This window comes from Brassica napus, chromosome C2 (genome assembly GCF_020379485.1).
Source record: "Brassica napus cultivar Da-Ae chromosome C2, Da-Ae, whole genome shotgun sequence".
Classification (NCBI taxonomy): Eukaryota; Viridiplantae; Streptophyta; class Magnoliopsida; order Brassicales; family Brassicaceae; genus Brassica; species Brassica napus.
In genome coordinates this window covers 45,898,007-45,921,970 of record NC_063445.1, presented here as the reverse complement: position 1 = coordinate 45,921,970, position 23,964 = coordinate 45,898,007, and the positions used below count along the sequence as shown (strand labels likewise).

The 23,964-nt window shown below is 37.1% G+C and overlaps 4 protein-coding genes and 1 long non-coding RNA gene across 5 annotated transcripts; 3 read left to right on the top strand and 2 right to left on the bottom strand.

The window, feature by feature from the left end:
* The first annotated feature begins 789 nt into the window (after positions 1–789).
* LOC106381869 (RGG repeats nuclear RNA binding protein C) lies at positions 790–3,131 on the top strand. The gene is made up of 7 exons (XM_013821808.2): positions 790–1,199; positions 1,678–1,915; positions 2,015–2,080; positions 2,168–2,300; positions 2,399–2,557; positions 2,643–2,699; positions 2,796–3,131. The coding sequence occupies exons 1-7, from the start codon at positions 1,043–1,045 to the stop codon at positions 2,976–2,978; spliced, it is 993 nt and encodes a 330-aa protein (XP_013677262.1). The 5' UTR covers positions 790–1,042; the 3' UTR covers positions 2,979–3,131.
* A 94-nt stretch (positions 3,132–3,225) lies between these two features.
* On the bottom strand, positions 3,226–5,354 carry LOC106381870 (ras-related protein RABD2b). Its single transcript, XM_013821809.3, has 8 exons — positions 5,037–5,354; positions 4,581–4,653; positions 4,307–4,354; positions 4,159–4,206; positions 3,988–4,059; positions 3,765–3,920; positions 3,577–3,680; positions 3,226–3,505 (listed from the first exon to the last, which is right to left on the bottom strand). The coding sequence occupies exons 1-8, from the start codon at positions 5,048–5,050 to the stop codon at positions 3,412–3,414; spliced, it is 609 nt and encodes a 202-aa protein (XP_013677263.1). The 5' UTR covers positions 5,051–5,354; the 3' UTR covers positions 3,226–3,411.
* An 8,588-nt stretch (positions 5,355–13,942) lies between these two features.
* Positions 13,943–15,214, top strand: LOC106444369. Its single transcript, XR_001288228.3, has 3 exons — positions 13,943–14,416; positions 14,556–14,692; positions 14,776–15,214. It is a non-coding gene; the product is annotated as an uncharacterized LOC106444369 (long non-coding RNA).
* Positions 15,215–16,131: 917 nt separating this feature from the next.
* Positions 16,132–18,265, top strand: LOC106381872 (vesicle-associated protein 2-1). The gene is made up of 8 exons (XM_013821810.3): positions 16,132–16,313; positions 16,404–16,494; positions 16,609–16,679; positions 16,764–16,845; positions 16,931–17,046; positions 17,139–17,270; positions 17,732–17,800; positions 17,929–18,265. The coding sequence occupies exons 2-8, from the start codon at positions 16,434–16,436 to the stop codon at positions 18,052–18,054; spliced, it is 657 nt and encodes a 218-aa protein (XP_013677264.1). The 5' UTR covers positions 16,132–16,313; positions 16,404–16,433; the 3' UTR covers positions 18,055–18,265.
* Positions 18,266–20,128: 1,863 nt separating this feature from the next.
* On the bottom strand, positions 20,129–21,802 carry LOC106380299 (YDG domain-containing protein At5g47150). The gene has a single exon (XM_013820080.3). It carries the CDS (start codon positions 21,068–21,070, stop codon positions 20,219–20,221), a length of 852 nt encoding a protein of 283 aa, XP_013675534.1. The 5' UTR covers positions 21,071–21,802; the 3' UTR covers positions 20,129–20,218.
* Positions 21,803–23,964: the final 2,162 nt, after the last annotated feature.

Genomic DNA, 23,964 nt, shown 5'->3' with positions numbered 1-23,964 from the left:
TTATTTTTATAAATATAAATTTCATTCTTTAAACTGACAATTAGATAAAATATTACTTCCGCTAGAACTCTTTAAAACTAGTAAACTATATAATGCATTTATAAAAAAAATTGTTAATATATCTTCAATTTTACATCTACAACTATATATTAATCAATATTTACTAAATTTCAGAAAAGGTAAAATTTATTAAAAATGTTTCGTGCTTTGAAAATTCGGTTTGAATCTAATAATTTTTTTGAAAACCTGATGCTATTCAACTAAAATTTCAAATACCTTAGTAAAGAAATCATTCAGATCTAAACCATATATATATGAAATCATTTGGAATAACTTCAACAAAATTAACTGGTAAAATATTTAAACCAATTCAAAATATATTATAGAGATTTAATTCACACAAAATTTCATTCAAAATGAAATCCTTTTAAAATCCTTATAAAACGAGAAAAAGCTATATAATGAAATTTAAAAATCAATGACCGAATAACACCCATAAAGAGAAAATTCATATGAAATCAATTTTTGAAGCGCATAGATTTTAAACAAAGATGAATAAAGCGGCAAACCTTAAAAGAAAAGATAATAAATCATAACTAAAATTCTGTGTCTAAAGAAAGGTTTCGTGATGGGTTTTAAGCTTTTTAATAATAAAAGCGTATTGTAACAGCTAATGGGCTTAACCAGTTGGAGCCCGCGAGAACTAATCTACACGATCGCAGGACTAAAACCCAATCGTACGTACGAAATAAGAGGAATAGATAAGCTTAAGATACAACAATCCGCAGAGTATAATCCCCAGAGGGTTTTACGGATTAGGTTTAAAGCATCTTTACACCTCTCCGCCGCATACTTTTTCCAAAGCTCCCCTCATCCACTCTCCTTCGACTTCTGAGTCATACAAAACAAACACAACTCTTGTCCGAAATCATCTCTTCGACCTTTTGATTCTGATTTATTCCATGGATTCGTGTAGTCAATAAGGTTTTTTCCCTCTCGAAAACCCCATCAAGCAAAAACAGTTTCTCACCAGAATCCGAAAATGTCGACTTTGAACCCGTTTGATCTCTTGGGAGGTGACGCTGAGGATCCAAGCCAGATTGTTGTCTCTTTGCCGAAGAAGGTCGAGAAAGAAGCTCCTGCGCAGCCTGCTAAGGGTGCTAAGCTTCAGACCAAGCAGCCGCCTACTTCCCAAGCTGGTAAATTTTCTTTGATTTGTGTAGATGTTGAAGATATTTATTGTTCAGACAAGTTGGTTAGTGTTTGATTAAGTCGTGTAAGTGAATCTTGTTTAAAGATGTATGCTTTGGTCATTTGGGGGCGTTTTTTTTCTGTCTTACCTAGCTTCTGTCTGCTGTTTGTGTAATGATGATGTGGAACAGACTTAGGTTTCAGACATGATGGGTAGTGTTTGATTAAGTCATATAAGTGAATCTTGCTGACGGTTGACATGAAAGATGTAAGCTTTTCTCATATGGGATTCTAGTGTTTTACTGTATTAGATTCTCTCTGCTGCTTTGTTTGATGATGATATGCATAATCTTTTAAATTGGAGCTATGATTTTATTCTATTAAGAATATGAATATTGAAAAGTTTCTTTTACTTGTTTTGAAGTATACATAAGAAGTAAAAAATAAGTTATTGAATGAAGTGTGGTTTATCTTTGATGAATGTAGTGAGGGAGTCAAGGAATGCTCCTTCAGGAGTTCGTGGTGGTGGTGCGGGTCGTGGACCTCCTCGTGGTTCATTTAATCCTGGAGGAGACAGACCTCATGATCTAAAGGATGGAGAAAGGACTAGTGGGTTCCGTAGATACCGCGAAAGTGGTGGTCGCGGAGGTCAACGTGGTGGACCTGCCAATGGTAGAGCTGGTGATGGAAGGGTCTTCGAGCGCCGTAGTGGGACAGGTCGTGGGTAAGCTCTCTTTTTAGGTCTTTCTACTTTCGTTACTGCTATGTTTGACTTGTTCTGTTTGTGATTTTTTTTTGTTTCTTGTAACTTGATGTTTGCTAGTAATGACCTGAAACGTGAGGGTGGTGGTCGTGGAAACTGGGGTACCCCTGAAGATGATATTCCACCGTAAGCATCCTCCTGCTCTTCAGTTTCTATGTACGATGTATTGTACTATACACTGGATAAGAAACTCTATGTTTGTCTAAATAATAGACCAACGGAGGAAGCCACAACAGAGGTTGAGAAGAGCCCTGTCGCTGAGAAGGAAGGCGGTGAGGATGACACCACCGATGCAAAGAAAGACACTCCTGCTGATGAGGGAAAGGAGAAAGAACCTGAAGACAAGGTATAAACATCTTCCTCTACTCATGTGCTTTAACATGTTATATGAGATGAGAAAGTTCGAATTTTTAATATTAAAATGGATACTGGGTTTAATATTAGGAAATGACATTGGAAGAGTATGAGAAAATTCTGGAGGAGAAGAAGAAAGCTCTGCAAGCCACAAAGGTTGAGGAAAGGAAAGTTGACACCAAAGTGTTTGAGTCTATGCAGCAGCTCTCCAGCAAGAAGACCAACAATGAGGAAATCTTCATCAAGCTGGTCAGAATCTGAATTATTCTATTTTTTGTCGGTTGCTTTGACAATAACAGATCAAGATTTGATCCTTGTCTCTTTATGGTTTCAGGGATCCGACAAGGACAAACGCAAAGATGCCGCTGAGAAAGAAGAGAAGGCTAAGAAGGTTTGTTTCTCTCCCTTCTCACGTTCTAATACGCAAGCTTTTGGTTTTAAACATCTTCGTACTGAGTTTTATGCTTTGTTCTGTGTGTGATTTTAGTCGTTGAGCATTAACGAGTTCTTGAAGCCGGCTGATGGAGAGAGATACAACCCAAGAGGTGGTGGATACCGTGGAAGAGGAGGCCGCAATGGTGGTCGTGGACAGAGAGATGAAAAAGTGAACGAAGGAGCTCCTGCTCCGGCCATCGGAGACAGTGCTCAGTTCCCATCGTTGGGCAAGTAAAGACAGACCCCTCTTGGTCCTTCAGCATCTATCTATCTTATCCCTCTACTCTCTTAGTTTAATTTTGTTCTTAATTCTATCATTTTTGTTACACTTTTTCTACAGAACAAGTTTGAGTGCTTTTAAGTTATGATGGAAAAAACAAATTATAAACTTTCTGTCGCACAAATATTTAGCATCGCTGATTAGTGTTATAACTACCATAGTATTCAATAAAATTAAATATATTTCGAATTATATATAGGAATGGAGGAAATAGAATTTACTATAGAATGTATGAGAGTTTCAAACTTCGAAATACATGAGAAAATAATAGCAAAGCTATAAAATTTAGGAAAAAGAAGGATTCAATTGAACGAGTTGGCAATTGGATTACATGCGATGCAAACAAATGATTATAATGATCCAAAGAGACCTTTTGAGACAAATGGAATCAAGATGAGCAACAGCCTGACTGCTGGTTCACTGGCTGTCCGCGAATCTGGACCGTCGGTGGCTTTGCACCTCCAGATGGTTGGCTAGCCATTCTGCAGACAAGAGCAACGGTTAAGTATGGAAGCAAGGAGTTTAAGGAACACAAGTGGAATCTAATCCAAACCTGGTCTTAATAGCAGCAGTCATGGCCATGAAAGCTTCTTCAACATTGGTTGCATTTTTAGCACTTGTTTCCAAGAAAGGGATCCCGAGTTCATCTGCAAAAGCCTGTAGGAGGAGAAGATGACAATGTTATTGTGTGTGTTCGACAAGGTTCACAGCAAAAAGAGACCAGTTGGTTTGTATATTTACCTGAGCTGTCTCAGTGGAAACAACCTTTTGTGATGTCAGATCGTTTTTGTTTCCAACCAGTAGCTTGTTCACATTCTCACTAGCGTAACGGTCGATTTCATTGAGCCATTGCTTGACGTTGTTGAAGCTCTCTTGGTCAGTGACATCATAGGTGACCTGCCAAGAAAAGTCAATTGTGAGGGAGGACAAAAAAGGTGATTGCTTTGTGAGAGTGAGTACATACAATGATTCCATGAGCTCCTCTGTAGTAGCTGCTGGTAATTGTCCTGAAACGTTCTTGACCTGCCGTGTCCCACTACACACAACGATTACCAAAACAAGAGTTAATATATGCTCCTTCCAAAATATTAAACTGAATATATATGTTGCTAATGGAGCTCAAGAACACTCTTACGATCTGGAGTTTGATTGTCTTTCCGTCCTGTTCGACTGTGCGGATTTTCTACATTACATCATTTGTAAAAAGATTTATACTTTTCTTTTTGTTTTTCCGTGTTCTGCATATATTAACAAACATGTACTGATGGGAAGAGGATGCTTACAAAATCAACACCAATGGTACTGATATAGCTATCAAGGTAAGAATCATCCTGCACACACACACAAATTCAAGATAACAAATTATAACACACAAGAGAGTAACAACCATACCATAGTGTAAACAGAGAACTAAGCTGTTTTTTTTTGACAAACAAGATGTGATTTTCAAGAACCTATAGATAGATTTATTTGTATTCAATGCTAAAAGGCAATTACTAAAGATGATGCATCTAATGAATAATTCTTCAGCTGAGAAAAGAAACGAGAGTTACTTACAGCAAATCTTAGAAGCAAGCACGATTTTCCGACACCAGAATCACCGATAAGCAAAAGCTTGAACAGATAGTCACTGCAATCATTTTTAAATAAAGAAAAAAAAAAGGATTAAGACAGAAACGGTTAAAACATCATTAGTGAAATGAATTGGTTTCGTATAAATCAAAACTGTGAGAGTAAGAAAGAGATCAAAGGTGTTACGTCACACCCTCGAATTTAAACTATTTAAGTGATCAACAGAGACTGCAGAGATCTCAGTCAGCTACCCCTAGTAGATCTAACCTATTTACGAGATCCCAATCGAGAATCGATGATCAGACAGAATAAGACCCCCAAACGAGGCAAATTTGGGTAGATTCCTTTGAGTAACCAACAAACATAGATCCAAAAGCAAAATCAAAAACAAAACTAAACCACCGAACACATCGAAAACATGAGAAGAGAGAGGCGTCTTACTACTCAGGATTCATGGCGAAGTATAGTATCTAGATCGATCTCCCACAACGTATCAAACGAGAATCTGACGATAGTAATGTCTCCTCGGAACAGAAAGAGAAAGAGAGATAGACTGAATGTTTTTGTTAATTTTATTTATTTATTTCTCCTTTGGCTGAAGGAATTGCTTTGGGAAAATTTGTAAATGCGTTTAGCTTTGAGATGTTTGAATGCTGACTTGGCAAAGCCAAACCAAGAGAGAGAGAGAGATGCGTGGATGACAAAGAATCATTCAGTTCTTTCCTTCTACTTTTTGTTATTTTTTTTTGGGTTTTCTTGATTCTATACACTCGGACGGAGGAAAACTAATTTTAGGTTTCGAATCTCACTAATCTTACTTTTATGATTATTAAGCTTTTTGAAGAAAAAAGAAATACATTTTGATAAGAAAAAAAGACAAAAATAGCACTAAATCAAGTTTATGTTCCCAAATTAGCACTCAAGGTCAAAAGTCACAAAAATAACACTTAATGTTTTATCAAAAGTCACAAACTTATGGTTTAAAGTTAAAGGGTGGGGTTTAGGATTTAGGGTTTAGGGTTTAGGGTTTAGAGTTTAGGGTTTAGGGTTTAGATTTTAGGGTTTAGAGTTTAGATTTTAGGGTTTAGGGTTTAGAGTTTAGGATTTAGGGTTTAGAGTTGAGAAATGAGGTTTTGGGGATAAGATTTCAAATTTTGAAAAATAAAAAAAATTAAAATTTTCAAAGGATAAACTTAGAAATGTGCTATTTTGGTCATTTTAGTTTTTGAGTGCTATTTTTGTGATATAAACTTAGAAAGGTGCTATTTTGGAGATTTGCCCAAACAATGATTTAACAAACAAAGAAATAAGAACCATGGAGACTCAGACTCAAAAGTATAGTCGTATAGAAACCCTCTATAAAAAAACAAATACTACCTCGAGAAACTCGATAATGGAGTCATTTAACCATAATAATATAGACCTCGAGGATATCTTACATATGGCCACCCCCGAAACTTTTGATTACAACAACTTCATGCAACTTGCAAAGAGAGGCGAATAATAAAGCGGATTGTCTAGAAAAAGTCGCTGGAGCACGTACTTCTTTATAAACATAATACTACATCCTGACAGGTATGAATTTTCAGTTTTTAATTATTTATTTTATTAAATAATATATTTATAATATTCGTTCATATTATATTCATTAAATAAATTTTTTTTTTTTGCATCTTAAACTATCTATTTTTTTACGAATGTGTGATATCATATAAAAAATATAAAAAAATGAGTATAGAGCTAATTAGATAATTTTAAAAACAGAAATTTTTCTTTCGTGTACGATATCATATAAATAATGATCCGCCCAGTTAACAAAAATCATGATTATTTTTTTTTATTTTGACCATTTCCTTAAAACTATATTAAATTTTACATATTTTAATTAGAATATTTTTAATATCTTTACTTTTTTATTTGAAATGCAACTCAATATTTTTTTAACAATTATAACAAAATATTTAAAAAATATTTTTAGAATTTGTTTGAAAAATATGAAAATTACATTTTAAATTAAAATTACTAAAATATGATAAGTTTTGATGTAAACGAAAACTCAAATTATGTCAAAAATAATGATATTCAATGATAATAACAATTTTAATTGATTATTTTTTTAAAAATACATGTCAACAGCTGAGGCCGAATACATAGCCTTAGGAAGCTGCTATACTCAACTTCTGTGGATGCGACAAATGCTTGTTGATTACGGTACATCTCAGATCCTATGCTAGTTCACTGTGACAATATGAGTGCCATTAACTTGACTAAGAATCCTGTGCAACATTCTCGCACAAAGCATGTCGACCTCAGACACCACTTTGTGAGAGAGTTAGTAGAACTAAAACTTGTGATCATTGAACATGTCTCTTCTGAAAAACAATTAGCAGATATCTTCACCAAACCTCTCGACTTCAACACTTTTCTGGGACTCAGAAAAGCGTTGGGAATTGTCGACCAATAATCATATCACCTATAATGTCCTAGGGGGTAGATAAGCACAGGTAGAAGAAAGCACATATCAAGTCACCCCTCTCAAAACCTTGTACCAACACTTTGTTAGAAGTCATAATCTGAGCTGTTCTTAGTTATCATAGTCACGAGACTCCATGGTGAAGGGCACTCATCTTGGATCAGGATGCTAAAACATTTTGATCTGAGCAATGATCACTGTCTGGATTGGGTCAAGAAACACTGAAACGTTAGACAAAGTGTAACATACAAAAATAACAGTGTGAAAGGCCTAAAAGGAAGAACACTCGTTCTGGACCAAGGTGCTACAACACTTTGTATCTGAGACGATCAATGTTCAGATTAGGCAAAATCAGAAATTAGTAGAACACTCGTTGTGGATCGGGGTGCTACAACACTCTGTATCTGGTAATGCTCTTTGCCCTATTAAGACTATGATTTTGAAAGAGAAAAAAAAATGTAAAGAAAAGAAAATGCCTGATAGGTTCCCATTGTAGAAGCAGAAGTGGGAGCACAATGTTGCGAGAAGTGTTTCTAAAGTGTGACTAAGATAGGCGACTGATCTAGTTTCTGCAAAACTTCTAATGAACTAATCTGTGTCAGTTACTCGGCTGAGTCAGCTACAGATTGGAGTTGAATCATTGATTTTCATCCGTTTATTTTGACTTGAGAGTGTCTGATCTTGCCTGAGCTAGTTGTATCTTTTCTCACAGGACATTGAATGTTTATGCATATATGTGTCGTTAATAATATCTTGACAATCATGTCTTGATGATCACTGGAATTAGTTCTCATTACTCTCTGCATAAGGGTCATGCTTAGAAATGCATTAGGATTCTTTAGTACAAAAGTGAATATTGGGCTTGAATGTCGTTTGTGAAATAAGCTGATGGGTTTGTGTGATGGGCCGAAATAAGCTGAAAGGGGAACTACTTAACTACTAAGGGTTTCAGCTGCTGTGTCACACTCCAAATCGTGAGACCCCATGTAATACCCCGTCTTAAAAAAAAAAAAAAAACCATATTTCGGTTTTATGGAATTTCTCGGGGAAGCCGAAGGCTCGGGAAATTTGTATCCTCAAGATTAAGGTTAGTATGGAGTCTATTAAACATATTTAGCTCATCAGAACGGGAGCGGAAAAATATTTGGGATTGATCGCGGGACGAAAATTCACCAGAAGGGCCGAAATCGCGCAAATCGACTGAGAAGCTCGAGGTGGCTTGATCTAAGGGGTCAGGACGTGGTCTCAACCATTAAACCTTCTGAGTGTCAACACAAGAAGGAGGTGTAGATGTGCATGAAGCAGTTCCATGCAGCTCGACACACAGAAGCACGAGGTGTCGCAGTACTTGTGATCTGCGAATGCGAACCGACATGCAGAGGCCCGTGTGTCGCGATGCATGAACACCAGACATGCTGAAGGGCAAGTGGACGTGGAGGAGTTTTATGGCATGGCCAGGAGGCATGCAACATGGCATGTGGATGCCCATGTGTCGCCACGCATGCGACCGGAAGCATGCGAGACGACACACATGCGATCGGGTGGCATGTTCTTATCGGCCGACAACTTCTATATATACCCAGCCATCCTTCACCATTTTTACTCATCTCATTCCATAGAAACCAAAGCAAAACGTGGCTAGAGAGAGAGAGAGAAAAAAAGAAGTGAGGTGCTTTAGAAGTATAGACATTTCCAAAGACCGATAAACTGCCGGGAAGTTCCGAAAGACTGTCCAGAAGTGAAAGAAGGTTCTTTCCGAGTTCTGATCAGTCCAGACCAGTCCATTCAAGACATCGACGTTGGATTTTGGGATTTAGCATCACGGTACCAAGACGAAGATTTGGAGGGGAGAAAAAGGGTTTGGTCAACATCTGGAATCAAAAAGTCGAGCCACATCGGTTAATCACTGTGAGTCACGGTTAATTGATTGTTAACAAATTATTAATGCAGGTTCCTGACATCGGAGACGGCTTCCGAGCTAGGATAGCCTGACCGGTCTAGGTGTCAGTTTGTGGATCCGAGGCTTGAGACGATGTCTGGGCTAAGTTGATATCAAGACTAGTCTAAGCACCTGGATTAATGTGATTGTGTGATTATTATATATTGTTATAGTGTGTACCTCGTGTTGGTACTGTTGTGTGAGAACCTAGTGGTGGTTCTAGTAGTAGTTTGCAGGTCATTGCTTCCTCAAATGGTACCACTAAGCCGGTCGTGGTCCGGAAAGTGGTGGGCTCGGTTTAACTTGGCTTGATCACCAAGGCCGAGTGTCACACGTGGATGTGACAGCCCCCGGCGAGTCTGATAGAGGACCGGGTCACGGCGATTCCGATTGAGGACCGTGACCGGGCGATTCCCAAGCGTCTACATCTGTGTGGTCTAATAGTGAAGGGATTGCCGGTGTCCCTTATGTGGAGGAAGAATGATTCTGTTGGGCCCTAGGAGTGCATATATATATATGTTGTTTGATTGATGCGACACTCGTAAAGAGTGTTTTGATTTAATATGGTTTAATGGTTTATTGCTTAAATCGGTCTTGCTTTATGATCTTGAATGTTGCTTGTTGAACTACCCGTCTTGCTTGTGTTTGGGGTTAGGTTTAGAATGACGGGTAGTTGTATATGCTAGATAAGGAACCCTGGCTCACTGAGTGAAACTAGTTCACTCACTCCTCACATCCTTTTGCAGGTGACCAGTAGAAAGTACCATAGCGCTCGTGGAACCGTAGGAACTAGTGTAGATTGGACATCTTTTGCTAAAGACTCATTTTCAAGATATATAAATGTATGTTTTACTTTCGACTGCGCCCATGGACCATATGTATAATATTTTGAGCTTGTGAACTTCATGTTTTATATATATGGAATCAAATATGTTTTATATTCGTGACGTGTTGAATCTGATATTAGGTTAGTCCAACCTAACACAAATCTATGATTTGGTACGGGTTGCAAAGCCTTAGGCTGAAGATTAGAGGAAACGAGTTTTGCATGGATATTCTGGGTTACAGAATTATGTTTGTGACTTGGAAAGTCTATTTTCAACCCGTCGTAACACTTTCGGACTTGGCAGAGGAAGGTCGTTCGGGCATGTTCTTGTTTGATTGTGGCCCGGCTGACTGACCGATGTCTAAAACGGTTCGGGGTGTTACACCCCAAGCTCTCTCTCACCTCCACTATCAACATGCAACCAAGAAGAAGCTCGCGACTGAGACAATCGCAGGAGACCCCAAGCTCTCCGACCTCTCTAACCAATCCAGGCTCGTCCTCATGCCAGTGGAAGTACTCACACAAGCGTCTCCGCCGTCGCACGCCAGTCACTCCGCCCCCGGAACCCGAGGTTGAATCTCTCTCCGAGGACAACTCCGGTGATGACGAATCAGACGCATCTCAGGAAGAAGCAGTCTGTGACAATCCTCAAGGTGAACAACCGGACGAATTTCTTCCTAAAGGACCAAGATACGAGGAGAGTCGCCGAGAGTTTCAAACTCTGGTTCAAGCTAACCCTGCGCTTCTCCGACCGTCCAAGGTACCAATCAATTCTCGCTTTGCTACGGTGGAAGCTACTGAGAGGTATCAGGATCTGAAAAACAGGAAGTTCCTCATCCAGTATCGTCTCCCCTTGGACGAAGAGAATCTTCAAGATGTCAAGAAGGTGATTGTGGACTCAGGGCTGATCTACACGGTCATTGATTCTGACCCCTTCAAACCGTGTGTGGTGAGACAGTTCATCGCAAATATGTTAGATGCTGAGCCTCGAGGAGATGGAGTTGCAGTCTATGTTAACGGCTCACTTGTCAATTTCATCCAAACCTGATCAACTCACTGTATCTCATTCCAACATGCGAGGAGGATCATGACTGGACAACCTACAACATAGATCGAGTGTGTGCTTTTCTGACAAATAACCGAATCCGTCGCTGGGAAGATATGAGTTCCAAGTTTCTAACTGCCACAAATCAAGTGCTGTACAAACTCGTCTGTGCTAACTGGATTCCGACCATAAGCTACACAGCCATGAACCCGGAACGTCTTCGATTCATCTACATGCTCTATCATGACCGGAGGTTCGACTTCGGAAAGCTTGTCTACAACCAGATCATGTCAATGGCCGAGAACACGAGAGAAGAACGCACTCGAAGAATCATCTTCCCCACCCTGATTCAGCAGGTGCTGCTTGTCCAGCGCAACGTTCCTCCGGACTCTGGTGATGAGGAATTCACTGGTATGCCAAAGAAAGAATCAAAGACAAGAAGGCAGGTTTAGGGTCTGGAGCTGAGTCTAGATCACCTAACCTTGAAGAGGACATTGAGCATGCCATAGCTGGTCTCAGGGCCATCCGCATTCGTCTTAGGAGTAAGATGATCTTGAGGAGTTGGAATAATTAATGTTGCACCAGTACTAATGTGTTTTTATCTTAATGTGCATCTATGCAGGGGGAGAATACCCACACCAACAGCAGAATGAAGACAGAGATGGTGGAAGTGGCTAAGGGAACCTTATATATAGTCGATTCATCTATAAGTTCAAATTTTCATGTGTTTGATTTGTCTCATAATTGATCGGGAGACAATGAGCTTATAGATGTATTTTGGTGTGAACTTCTCGATTATGCTTTTAAGCTGTGTTCTAGGTTGTGTAATATCAAAGACTCTTATCAGGAATGAATTCATGTCTTTTGTGCGTTATGATTAAAGTGTTGAGTCTGCTTTTTGACCCTAGTGTACCTTTTGGCTGCAGTGGTTTTGCAGGTAGCATAGCGTGTCACATTCAGATAAAAAGGGGGAGAATGTTAGCTCCAGGAAAGGAGCTGGTTCAATGCAAAACAGAGCATGTGCTACATGGCTCGTTCGGTATGTGAGATACCGGTACAGAGTGGTTATCAGTTGATGACGTGGAGACATCGACTTAGAAGATCTTTGCTTCGGTGATAAGCATGAGAAGATCTGTTGTTAGCATAATATTAGGAGAGGAGAATATTATGTAATAGTGCATATAACTGTGACTAGAGAGTTGATCTAGGTTACGGTTTTAGTGATTGAAAAGAGCTAGTGTAAGAGGTTGTTCTGCACTGGCTCGCTTTGTAACAATTGGTGAAGTTTCATCACCAGTTGAGTGTTTGGGTAGATTAAGGATTGGTCCGTAACAAGTCAGGATTGACGTTGTATAAGTCGGATTAGACAGATCTTGAATGATTGTCTAAGAGATTCTTAATATAACAAGTTGTGTTTTTGAAAAGTGTTTCAGTTCTTATACTTTGGTATCCATTTGATCTTTCAGAAACTTTTTATACTAGGATTAAAAAAATTTAGTGGGGTCATATTTTTATATCTAGTGGGGTCAATAAAAATTTTCTTTAAATAAAAACAAATATTTTAAGAAAAATAATGGGGTCAATTGACCTTACTCTTACAGTGCCACCAAGCTGCAAGATTTGGTTTGAATTGGTGGTGGGTTTGGTATTTACATGAAGTTCCTAAGAACAGACGTAGGCTATCTATGTACAAAGGTATAGTGATGTCTAGGCAAAACTGGTATTCACACTACTATTCGTATCCGGAGAATCACTGCAGGCATTGGTGTTGAAATTGTCTTTCATATGTAAGTTTCTTCTTTCTAGCTACTCTTGATAATTTTACTAACTCTGTTAATCATATAAGTTAGGAGTAGGTGAGATCAGAGTTAAGGGTCTTTGACCATTTGGTTGTTTTGAGCCTGTTGGCTTTGGGAGTGATTAAGATGTAGAGACTAATATAAAGCAAACTCTATAGGGTCATCATGCTCTTCTTTACTTGAATAATAAAGTAGAGTTTTGATTTTGAATCGTATCATAAATACCATCATCAGCTATCTTCGTTTGATACTTCAAGTGTGCTAATGAAGGACTGTTACAGAATAGTGCATCTGATAGGTACTTAAAATGAAGAAGCCAAATGAACTGCTGCCGTGAACAAAAAGAGGCTTGGGATGATTCAGAGGCTTTGTAGTTAGGATCTCTGAAACAGAAAGAAGACGGTTTAAGAGTGGGGCTCGAGTGATGTTGAGGATTATACTTTGATGTTTTTTTAAGAGACGCCATGAGCCCTTACACCACAGTCACTTTAAGACTGATGATCTAAGCTTGTCGCCATAAGAGCATAGCTTAGTATCCATACACAAAGCTGTTATCGGTGTCTCATTGATAATAAAGAAAGTGTTACATTGTTGAGAAGTTCTAAATAGCTAAAACCTATCAGCATCAAACATAGTCTTGATCACTCTAGAGTTTAGCCGTCATCATAACATACTAGTCTCCATGAACGTTGTAGTATCATTGGTCTGAATCTACAATGAAATGGGGCTTAAGAATATGTGTATATGATGTGTTTTTGATTTGAAACAGATACTCTCCCAACATTAAGGAGATAAAAGTGGTGAGTCACAGGTAAGTGAGAAAGAGCAAGACGTTACAATCTCAGAGACAGAATTGCTCGCCTCTCTACTTTTAAATGAACACCAAAAACCCAACCGTCTTGTTCTCTCTTCAACCTTCAAAGGTAGCTAAATCACTGCCTCTTACATACTCTGTCTCTCTTCCCTCCTCTTGTAATAATTGTTTTTTTTTTGTCTTTTGGATTTCATTTCTCTTCATGTAATTTACAGACTTGAGAAAAGTAAATCAATATGCTATTTGGTCTATTAAAAACCCTTGAAGTAGATGAAGTAATGTGTAAATTCTCATTCAACATTTTGTCAGAATTGTGCAACTACCAAAAATTATTATATTAAAAAATTACAAATTTTTATATAGTTTATCTTGGTTATATAAAAGTAGCATTAAATAAAAATAGTCTAACCAATAAGAAAAACACACATTATTTTGTAATTGGTCACAAATTTTTAAGGGAAAATTGCCAAAACGGAACAAAAAAACAACATAGTTGTCCCTATAGTATAAAACCATCACTAAGTTGTCCCTATAGTATAATATTTTTCATAATACCAAAACTAACCTTTCTTTAATCGAATTAAACACAAATTAAAATCATTTTTAAAAAGTTTAACGAAAAGAGATAAAAAAAATGAGGGAAATAATGTTTTAGAAAGAAAAAAATGTAAAAACAATAAAAAAAAAAGAACACAAGACACGGACCAAAAATATCCCGTAACCTAATTACAGTTGGTTTCTACCCTCTCTTTCTCTCTGACGAGAGGAACAAGACACGATTATGTGTCTTCGCCGGTGAAATCGAGCTTCCCTTCCCTTCCGGTGTAACCTCTTCGTCTGTCCCTTTCTCTCAGCCGCTACGCCTCTCCGCCTCTCAGCCTCTGTATCTATGCCTCTCTCTTTCTCCAACATCCCTAGAAGCAAGGTAAAACTCGAAACTATTTCCTTCCAGTTTCTCTTTAGTTTTTTTTGTTTTCGGTTTTGATATTTCTTCGATTGATTTGTTCAGATCCTATCTGATTTTGTGTTATGTCTAAACTATCTCTTTCTTCTTTGCATGACAGCCGTGAGATAAAACTGAGAAACATAATAGCTCTTGAGCAGTGCCATTACCCTAAACAGAACCACGTCTGTAGCTACGCCTTATTCCTAGATTATCTCATTGACACTGATAAAGACGTTGACTTGCTTCTCGAGAAAGGTAACTCATTTCTCCTTATTTTATATCAGTATACATATAAAACGTGTGCATTGAATGATTTGTGGTGGTTTCTGGTTTGAAAGGAATACTAAAAAGTTGGATTTGGCAACCCGCTAAAAAGTTGCGCAGATGGTGAACAAGCTCGTGACAGTCATCCTAGATCCTGGTTCTTACTATTATGATATAGCGGGTGAAGTCAACAAGTCCTCAAGCGTGTGTATTTCGGTAAGCCGTGGACAGGGACAGCCACCATCGGCGCTACGTTTCTATTGGCGATGACACTTATCCAGACTTAGGCATGGACTGTTCAGGTTAAGCAGAATGAACGTTAGAGATGCAGTTGCATCTCTATCTCTAGTTGGTTTGCAGTTTAACTGAAACTTCCTTAATTTTCGGAAAACCAGTTTTTTTAACTGAAACTTCCTTAATTTTCGTAAAACCAGTTTTTTTATTCGTAGAAGACACCTTCTACACCGTGTAGAATCATAATAAAAATCATGAATACAATTTCTACTTCTTGTAGACGTTTGTGTTAAGTTTAGATTTCGCATACCCGAAATTTTAGAATACTTCATAAAAGTAGAAACTGTATTCAAGATAAAAGTAGAAATCTTTACAATTAGTAGAATTTGCATTCCTCATATTTAGAATTTTAATCACAAGTAGATTGTTTTTTTATAAAAAAAGTAGATGAACTTGTTTGTTCTGGAATTCGTTTTCTACTTACCCATTTTCTGTAGAAGACGAATTCTACTTTTAGTAGAACGTAATTTTAAAATTTTATTTATCAATTTTTTCAACCAAACAAAAAATGTGTTTATGTATGTAGGTGTTTTATTAATTGTTTATATTTTTAATATTTTTTTGAATTTATAAAAATAATTATTTTATTAATTTTCAGAAATGAAAGGGTAACAGAGAGAAAAAATGGATAAAAATGGTTTTATACCATAAGGACAACTATATTATTTTTTTGTTCCGTTTTGGCAATTTCTCCAATTTTTAATGACATTAAATTTTATATAGAATAGTGAGAACATCACTGATTATGAAACAAAATAAAAAAATTTAAACACCACTTTTAAAGTGATACGAATGGAGTAGAAAAATTAGTACGGTACTGCTAATTCAATTTTCAAACGTTACAATGCAAACTGTCATTGTTAGAATAGCTCTTATTGAACAATGACTGAGCAGAAAAATGTATTTTCTTGTGTCTAATTCCTAACTATAACTGCTGTTTCTATTATCTTCCTCATGATTCGAGTATTCTCGATAAATCTTTAACGTCCGATGTTTAAATCACTACAAGCATTAATCATTAACGGACACGGAAATAAATAATAAATTAATGAAAAGAGAAAGATAAATAAATAACTGCAAATAATTAACTGCAACGTCATTGGCCTATACTTCCAGCCTGTCGCTAGTACCATTTTTCTCCTCCTCAACTGTTTAACACGTGTCACATTTTCCTCCCCGCCTCCGGAGGAACTCTGCTCCACGAAGCGCTTTGGCGAAATTTGGTAAACGGTGGAGAGCGATTTACGGGGGGAAAGAGAAAAGAAATAAGCACCTTCTTCGCTGATCCACCTTTGTTCCTTTCTTTTCTTTTCTGCAGGTTTGATCCCGTCTTTGTTGCTCTTACTTTCTCAAAAAAAAAAAAAAAAAAGAATCTGGAATTAGGGGGTTTGGATTTGGATGTGTATAGGTTTCGAGTGATTTGTTGATATTCTGTGTAATGTCTGGCGTTGGCGAGAACCAGCTCATCTCCATTGTACCTGATGAACTCAAATTCCTTTGTAAGCATTATTATTCTCCTATGAGTGATGGTTGATTTGCCATTTCTAAAGTGATTCTATGAAATTGAATGAGAATATATATATATATATATATATGTTTTGATATTGTATCAGTTGAACTTGAGAAACAGAGCTACTGTGATCTCAAAGTTGCCAACAAAACTGAGGACTATGTTGCTTTCAAGGTCAACTTCATTTGCTTTCTTTCTTTCTTTATCATGATTCTTCCCTCCCTAACTTCTTTTTTTTTTTTTTTTGACTAAATACAGGTGAAAACAACATCTCCAAAAAAGTATTTTGTAAGACCCAACACTGGTGTCATTCAGCCTTGGGACTCCTGCATCATTAGAGGTTTTACACTCATTCATTCTTCATAACTCCTTCCCTCATTGCCATTTTAAACATGGGACTCATTAACATCTTCTAAAATTGGTAGTTACTCTACAAGCGCAAAGGGAGTATCCTCCAGATATGCAGTGCAAAGACAAGTTTCTCCTTCAAAGTACCATTGTACCTCCACACACTGATGTTGATGACCTTCCTCAAGACACTGTAAGTCTCACTCTTCATTCCGAATCATGATTTCTCTTCTCTTTTTAATGGGAAAAATGAAATTGACAAACAAATTGCATGCTTGTGTTTAGTTCACCAAGGACAGTGGGAAAACATTAACAGAGTGTAAGCTTAAGGTCTCGTATATCTCCCCGTCTACAACCCAAAGATCCTCTGAATCTGGAGCAACCAATGGTGATGGAAACGGCTCTGAAACCATCTCTGTGAGTAACAACCACACCCGCCTCATCTGCTTGCTCTCTATTGGCTTACTGCAAAATCTCTTAAAGAGCATTATTAGCTTGCGTGCTAACCAATTATGATCATAGCAAAGACCTTTATAGTAGGATGACTCTTTATGTGATACTAATATACCAATGGACCTCTTGCTCAAACAGACACTTTATCAATAGTTCCCTTTTAGCTGTATTAATAATACAAACTTTCATTTCCATCCATGACTGTCTAGTATTCAAACTTGTTGTTTCGAGGCTTGCTTGGGATACTTAGATACAGAGAATTTTTGATACTTTAAATATTGTTTTTCTTTTGTCTTCATAGTGTGAGCAGAGGTACCACAACTGTAGCTCACAGAATCTCACCACATCATAGTCTAAAAGAGACTAAGTTCTTCCCTTGTTTTAATTCCCATTCTAATCTCTTTACCATCAATATGTATGATCAGACTATACAGCGGCTGAAGGAAGAGCGAGATGCAGCTGTTAAGCAAACACAACAGCTGCAGCATGAATTGGTACGCCTCCATAGACTTTTCCTTGATATTCTATCGCTGATTAATCAATGTCATTTAAAAACATAATCATGTGAACTTAACTGTTTTCGTTAACAGTCTCCAATCACGTTCTTAAATTGACATTGCAGGAGATGGTGAAGAGACGAAGAAACCAGAGTAACAGCGGGTTATCCTTGAAGTTGGCAGCTTTGGTTGGACTCATCGGACTCATCATCGGTTTCATCCTAAAACTCACCTTAGCTTCTCCCACATAACCACTATCAGCAGCTTCTCAACATATGTAACCGCAGGAATCAAAACGGCGCTTCACATTTTGTGGGTATTCTACTCTGTTAACTCTCTATATCTTTCTCTATGATCTTCTCTTCTTTGTTTTGTCCATCAAATTTGCTTCTTTGTCAGTTATATTGGATGTACATTTTTGACTCAACAGACCCTTCCTTATACGAATTTACTTCTCTACTACTCCATTTAGTGGTCATGCCTAATCCTTTGTACGCATTGTGAAGGAAATCTGTTTCTGAAAAGACTTTTAAGTCACTTCTTAGCCTTAATATAATCCTTCTTTGAATTAGTTGAATATCCAAATTTCAACTTAACTTTTAGGCCCAAAAAATGTATCTTAAATCTGAATTGGTGACTTCTCCTGAAGTGTTTCTGAAGCTGCTGATAAACTCGAGTTATTCTTAAACGTTGTGGATTTAATAAAACAACACTGATATGTAGTATAACTTGTTTATGTATGTCATTCACCGAAATTAGTTGTATCCTTTACCAGTTCGGAATCAATCATAATGTGTTCCACATTTCACATTTGTAACAGCTGGATTTAACCACAATTAGTTTGAAAACATAGCGACTTCAGTTTTGTCTTTGTGTAGAATGGATGTTGGTTTTCCTTTCTTTATTCTGTTTTAAGACACTGCCAAATAAAAAAAGACACTGCCAAATATATTTGACGTAAGCTATTTCTTCTACTTTTTGACGTAAGCTATTTCTTCTACTTTCTCTATGGTAGTTGGAGGTATTAAATGAGAGTGGTTCACCATGAGCTATTTTTCTAAGTAGATTGCAAAGACTTGAATTATATCCAAAGTTGCTTTTAGCTATTTCCAACCCATATATACTCTTATCTTTATACTAATGCAATGAATTTTGTGGGGTTTGATGAAATGTAAATATATCTTGTCTTATATATTAAGAGAGAAATATTTTTAATAAATGTAATCACACATTGACACGTGACAATCTCATAATCATTTAAAAATTAAAATGCCGACAGGACAGCCTCATAATCAATTACTCTAATGTAAACAATTTAATGTGTTCACACACTAATTTTTAATCAGTTTATTGTTAGTTCCTGCATTTTAACATTTGTACTAGTGAGTTGAAGTTCTCTTCGTGCAACTACTGAATAATTTCATTGTTGAAAGAAAAAAATTATAAAATCATTAAGATTTGCATCAACTAAAATGCTGGAATGAAAGTGTTTTAAAAATTGATAGTTTTGTACAATGCCGAACTTGGCCATGGTTGAGGCTTCTGTATACAGAGATAACAAATAATTGTGATTGGTTATGAATTAAAGAAACTAAGGTGAAAACCACCACACACAAAGTTAGATCTTTAGTTTAGCCAAATATTGTTTTTCTTTACAGAGTTTTCATATCAGACCAATTATTAGAAACATAATCAAAATGGTAAAAAAAAACTCAGAAATCAAAAAAGATAAATCAGAAAATCTTTAAAAGAAAAGAAAATTTGATTGATTGAAAAATAAAATTCAGGTGCCCAGTGAAGAGATCACATTATTTTTGACGCAGCCTTAACCCCTTTCACTCGATTGTATTATTCAGTAGGTGCACGGAGAAATGCAAGAACTAAACCTGAGTAGATTAAAAAAATTAGTGTGTAAACTCATTAAATTGACTGCGTTAAAGTTAAGAAAATTAGTATGCGAACACATCAATTTTTAAATGATTGTTGTCACGTCGTCGTATTTTTATTATATTTACCAATAATTTTTTATAAGAAAATATACGTTATTAGTTATAAACTACTCGATTTTGCAACATATGTAACAATAGTAACACGGAGTCCAACCATTTTTATTGATATTTTTAAAGTATGGTCCGCTATTTATTTATGTAAAATTTCATCTCACAATAGTGTCTCGGGTTAGTGGAAGGCTGGCCAGGAACCCTAGAATGCTTATTCTTAATTATAATTTTACCTCCATGACCTCTCTTGCCAATGAACCGAATCCAACTCATCATACTGATGCACGTACAGCTTTCCTCTCTATTTGAAAAAAAAAAAAGAACATACTTCACTATCAACCCTTTATTAAATAATATTTATTAGTTATACAATTATAGTTTTTCATTTATTTGATAGTTCCTTCAAATATGGTTATCAAGTTAGCGGAGGTTGACCAGGAATTCTACAAAGCTTAAACTTGTACACACTCTTACCACTAACTCCTTTCTCTAACCAGTACTTATCAACTAAGTACAATCCAGCATACACATAATGCTTCCCTTTACCATCCCATCTCTCGTCTCCACGTATCACTCTCACTTCCCTCTTATGCCTCATGCTGTTAGCTAATGCTAAATTGCCCTTTATCATCTTCTGATCTTCAGCTTTCTTTTCTTTGTTAATCACGTTTCCTCCTTCCCCAGTATATATCACAACATCAGCATCAAACTTATCATCAAAATCATATCTTTCCGACGAAACGATGCTTGTCGCCAACTTCACACCTTCAACTTCCACATAGTCGATCCCGGACATGGTCCTGAAATGAAGCCCGACGACACGAAGTTCAGCTTTGTACTGGAACTCATCCCCAACTTCGATTCCAGGAACTTGTCCAATTCTGTTCGGCGTGTTCACATGTTTGCCTTCTTTCTCTAAGAAAACTTGTGTTTTGAGGTCTATTCGAGCTGTCGCCTCGTATAAATCTCCACCGCGCCTAGCTTGTTTCTCTCGATCCAACTGTGTGAACACTTCTTTGAAAACACGCAAGACCTCATGCACTTTCTCACGAGGTGTAGGAACATGTTCTTGATGAGAGTTTCTAAACTCTTGTTCTTCTCCGGGAGAAACTTCAACGGGTTCTGAATTTGCAACAGCATGATGAACAACCACATCACCTGCTCTTGATTTCTTGAAAGCCTTGTCAGGAACATTAGTGGAAGTTCCACGACCAGGTGGAAAATCTCTAGATGCATTGACAACTGGTCGCTTCTGAGAAGGATTCATATTTCTTTTGAGAATTAGTGAAGAGTTTGAGTAGTTAATTGTATCTATTTATAATAAAAATGTAATCTATGTACATTACTTAAAGGTCTCTCTTAGGGAGGATAGGCATGGATTCGGATATTAATGTTCATAAGATATTTTATGTAATTGTGTTCACCATTTGGTAAATGAAATTAAAAAGTAGTTATGACTCTTAGATTAGTAAATCAATCATGCAATGCTGCCTTGTTGTTCACAAGAAATAAAAAAGTTTTGTGTGGAATCAAATAATCATAATTAGGTATATAAACTTTCAGTCTATAAAAGAATGTTTTGCTATTAAAAGTTCAAGAATATTACAAAATATGATTTTTTTTAAAAGATATGCATTAATAAATTGGTTTTCACACTGCATCATTTAGGAAGATAAAAGGATTGATTGGTAGAGGTTGTCACTTTAATTTAAATATAGGATGTAAGTTTTTATGTTGTAGCGCTAGATTTTATTGTTGTAGATTTATATCAATAACTTTTAAAACACTAAATATAAAGCTTTAAAATATTGATTTCTAAATCTAATATATTTTATGTTGTAACTTTAAAGATATAGTATTAAGTTATTATTAGATATAGATTCGCGCGATTGCGCGGATTTTTGTTCATTTATGAAAAATCATATTTATATTATTGATTTAAGTTTATAAATCAAAACCAAAATTTTATTTTAGAGTTTTTTTGTGGGTATTAGGCCCAGATTCTTATTCCAATTCCGTGCACATGACCCATCCTTGTTTTAGACTGCACAAGAAGCAACGTCAGCTAGTTTATTTATTAACAAATGCATAAAGGAAACTAAAGCATTAAAAGAAATTTGGATAAGGAAATTATGTCATAATCCTATTAGGATACATTAATTTCTCGAGCTATATATAGTGAGGCATGCAAAGAAAAAGAGAGAGAGAGTTTCTTTGATCTTTCTTATTCTTTGTTGTGTCTTCCTATTAAGCGCTTAGAGCGTTTGTTTAAACTCTTTGATTGATAGTAGAAATTGTGGGATACGGTTCCCATCCGAAACGTACCGTTTCGAGACCACGGTGATCAAATTATTTGTGTTAAAGAATTAAGCAATCTAACGATAAATAATTCCTAAGAAGTGGTATCAAAGCAATCCAGGTTTTGATTGCGGGTGTAGAAAAGATCACAGAATCTCAACGGAATCGCATATAAAAAGGTAACGTGTCTTTGGCTTAGGGAAGTACAAGGTGTCAAAGCAATAACACTCATCTCAAGGGAGTTGAGCAAGGTCGGAATCTAAAGTCTTCCTAACAAGGTTGAAGTTAAGTAGCGGGTTCCATTACTCATGGCGGTACAAAGTGTGTTCAAGACTGATCTCTCTAAATAGGAAGGAGTCAAGATCAAGGTGGAGATGATGTTAGAGCTTCAGGTTATGCTTTGAAGAAAGATGGTGGCGTTTCGTGATCGTTCGTGAACGTCGGAAGACGCTGTAATGATGGGCTTAAGGAAGTTCAGGCGTAGGACAGTGCATTGGTTCTCAAAGTTAACTCGCAAATATATGATATTGGTCTTGTGTCGATAGTCTTTCTAACACAGAAGTTAGACGGCGTGTCCTATTTGATTTTAAATAGCGGTGCAAGATGGGCACATGTTATGTTTTCTGGAGGAGAAGAAATAAAGTGAGAACATGAAGAAGAACATCAGTGCACAAGAAACCAACGTGTTAGTGTATTCCTCATGTAAGTAAATAGAGGAAGAAGTTTAAGCTGGGAGTGATATTATGACGTAGTGATATCAAGGAGAGCTGTGCAGTCTCAAGAACATCGTTGGGTCAGTTGGTCTGAATAGAAAATTGTATCGAAAGTCTTCCCAACAAGACTGGTTAGGGGGCGTGTGTAGAAGTGGTTTCTTATTCATATATAGTAAGAATGTACAAGTATATATATACAGAGTGCGCTGAGAGATCTACGTCTAGGCATTAAGAGTACATTCTATAAATGTATAATACAGAAGATATTAGAGAGATATCTTCGGGATACTAATGTATCCTTTACACTCCCCCGCCAGACGGAGGGGCAGTGGATACTCGGATCATGTCTCTGAGCTCGATGAACTTGGTGCGTGGTAATGGTTTTGTCAAAGCATCTGCAAGCTGGTCTCGTGTGTTCACATGTGCGACTCTGAGCAAACCATTTTGAATATGTCCTCGTATGAAGTGGTAATCTAATGCGACATGCTTCATTCTTGAATGGAACACAAGATTGACACAACAAAAGGTGGTGCCAACATTATCGCGGTAGATAACATGAATCGCAGGAAGAGTGATGCCCAACTCGTTCGAGAGATTGAATATCCAACGTAACTCCGAAGCTATGCTTGCAGCAGACCTGTATTCAGCTTCAGTTGAAGACTTGGCAACACTCTTCTGCTTCTTGGCTAACCAGGATATAGGATGACTGCCGAGATAGATGATGAAGGAATTCGTCCACATGTAATCATCCGAATCACCGGCCCAGTCTGCATCTGAGAAGCCATGTAATGATAGTGAGTTTGTTCCAGAGAAGAAAATCCCATGCGTAACAGTGCCTGCGAGATAGCGAAGAACTCTTTTTAGCAGCTTAAAGATGAAGGCATGTGGGATGATGCATAAACTGAGAGAGGTGATTCACTTTGCATGAAACGTCTAATTTGGTTAAGGAAAGGTATTGTAGACTTCCCAACGATACGTCGTTGGGTCCGAGAGTGACGTGCCTGAGCAGAGAGTGAGCTTAGGCGAGGATGCCATTGGTTTTCCCACGGGTTTTGCATCAGTCATGCCATGTTTATGAAGCAGGTCCATGATATATTTCCTTTGAGACAAGTGAAGTCCAGCAGAGGTACGCACATCTTTAATGCCGAGA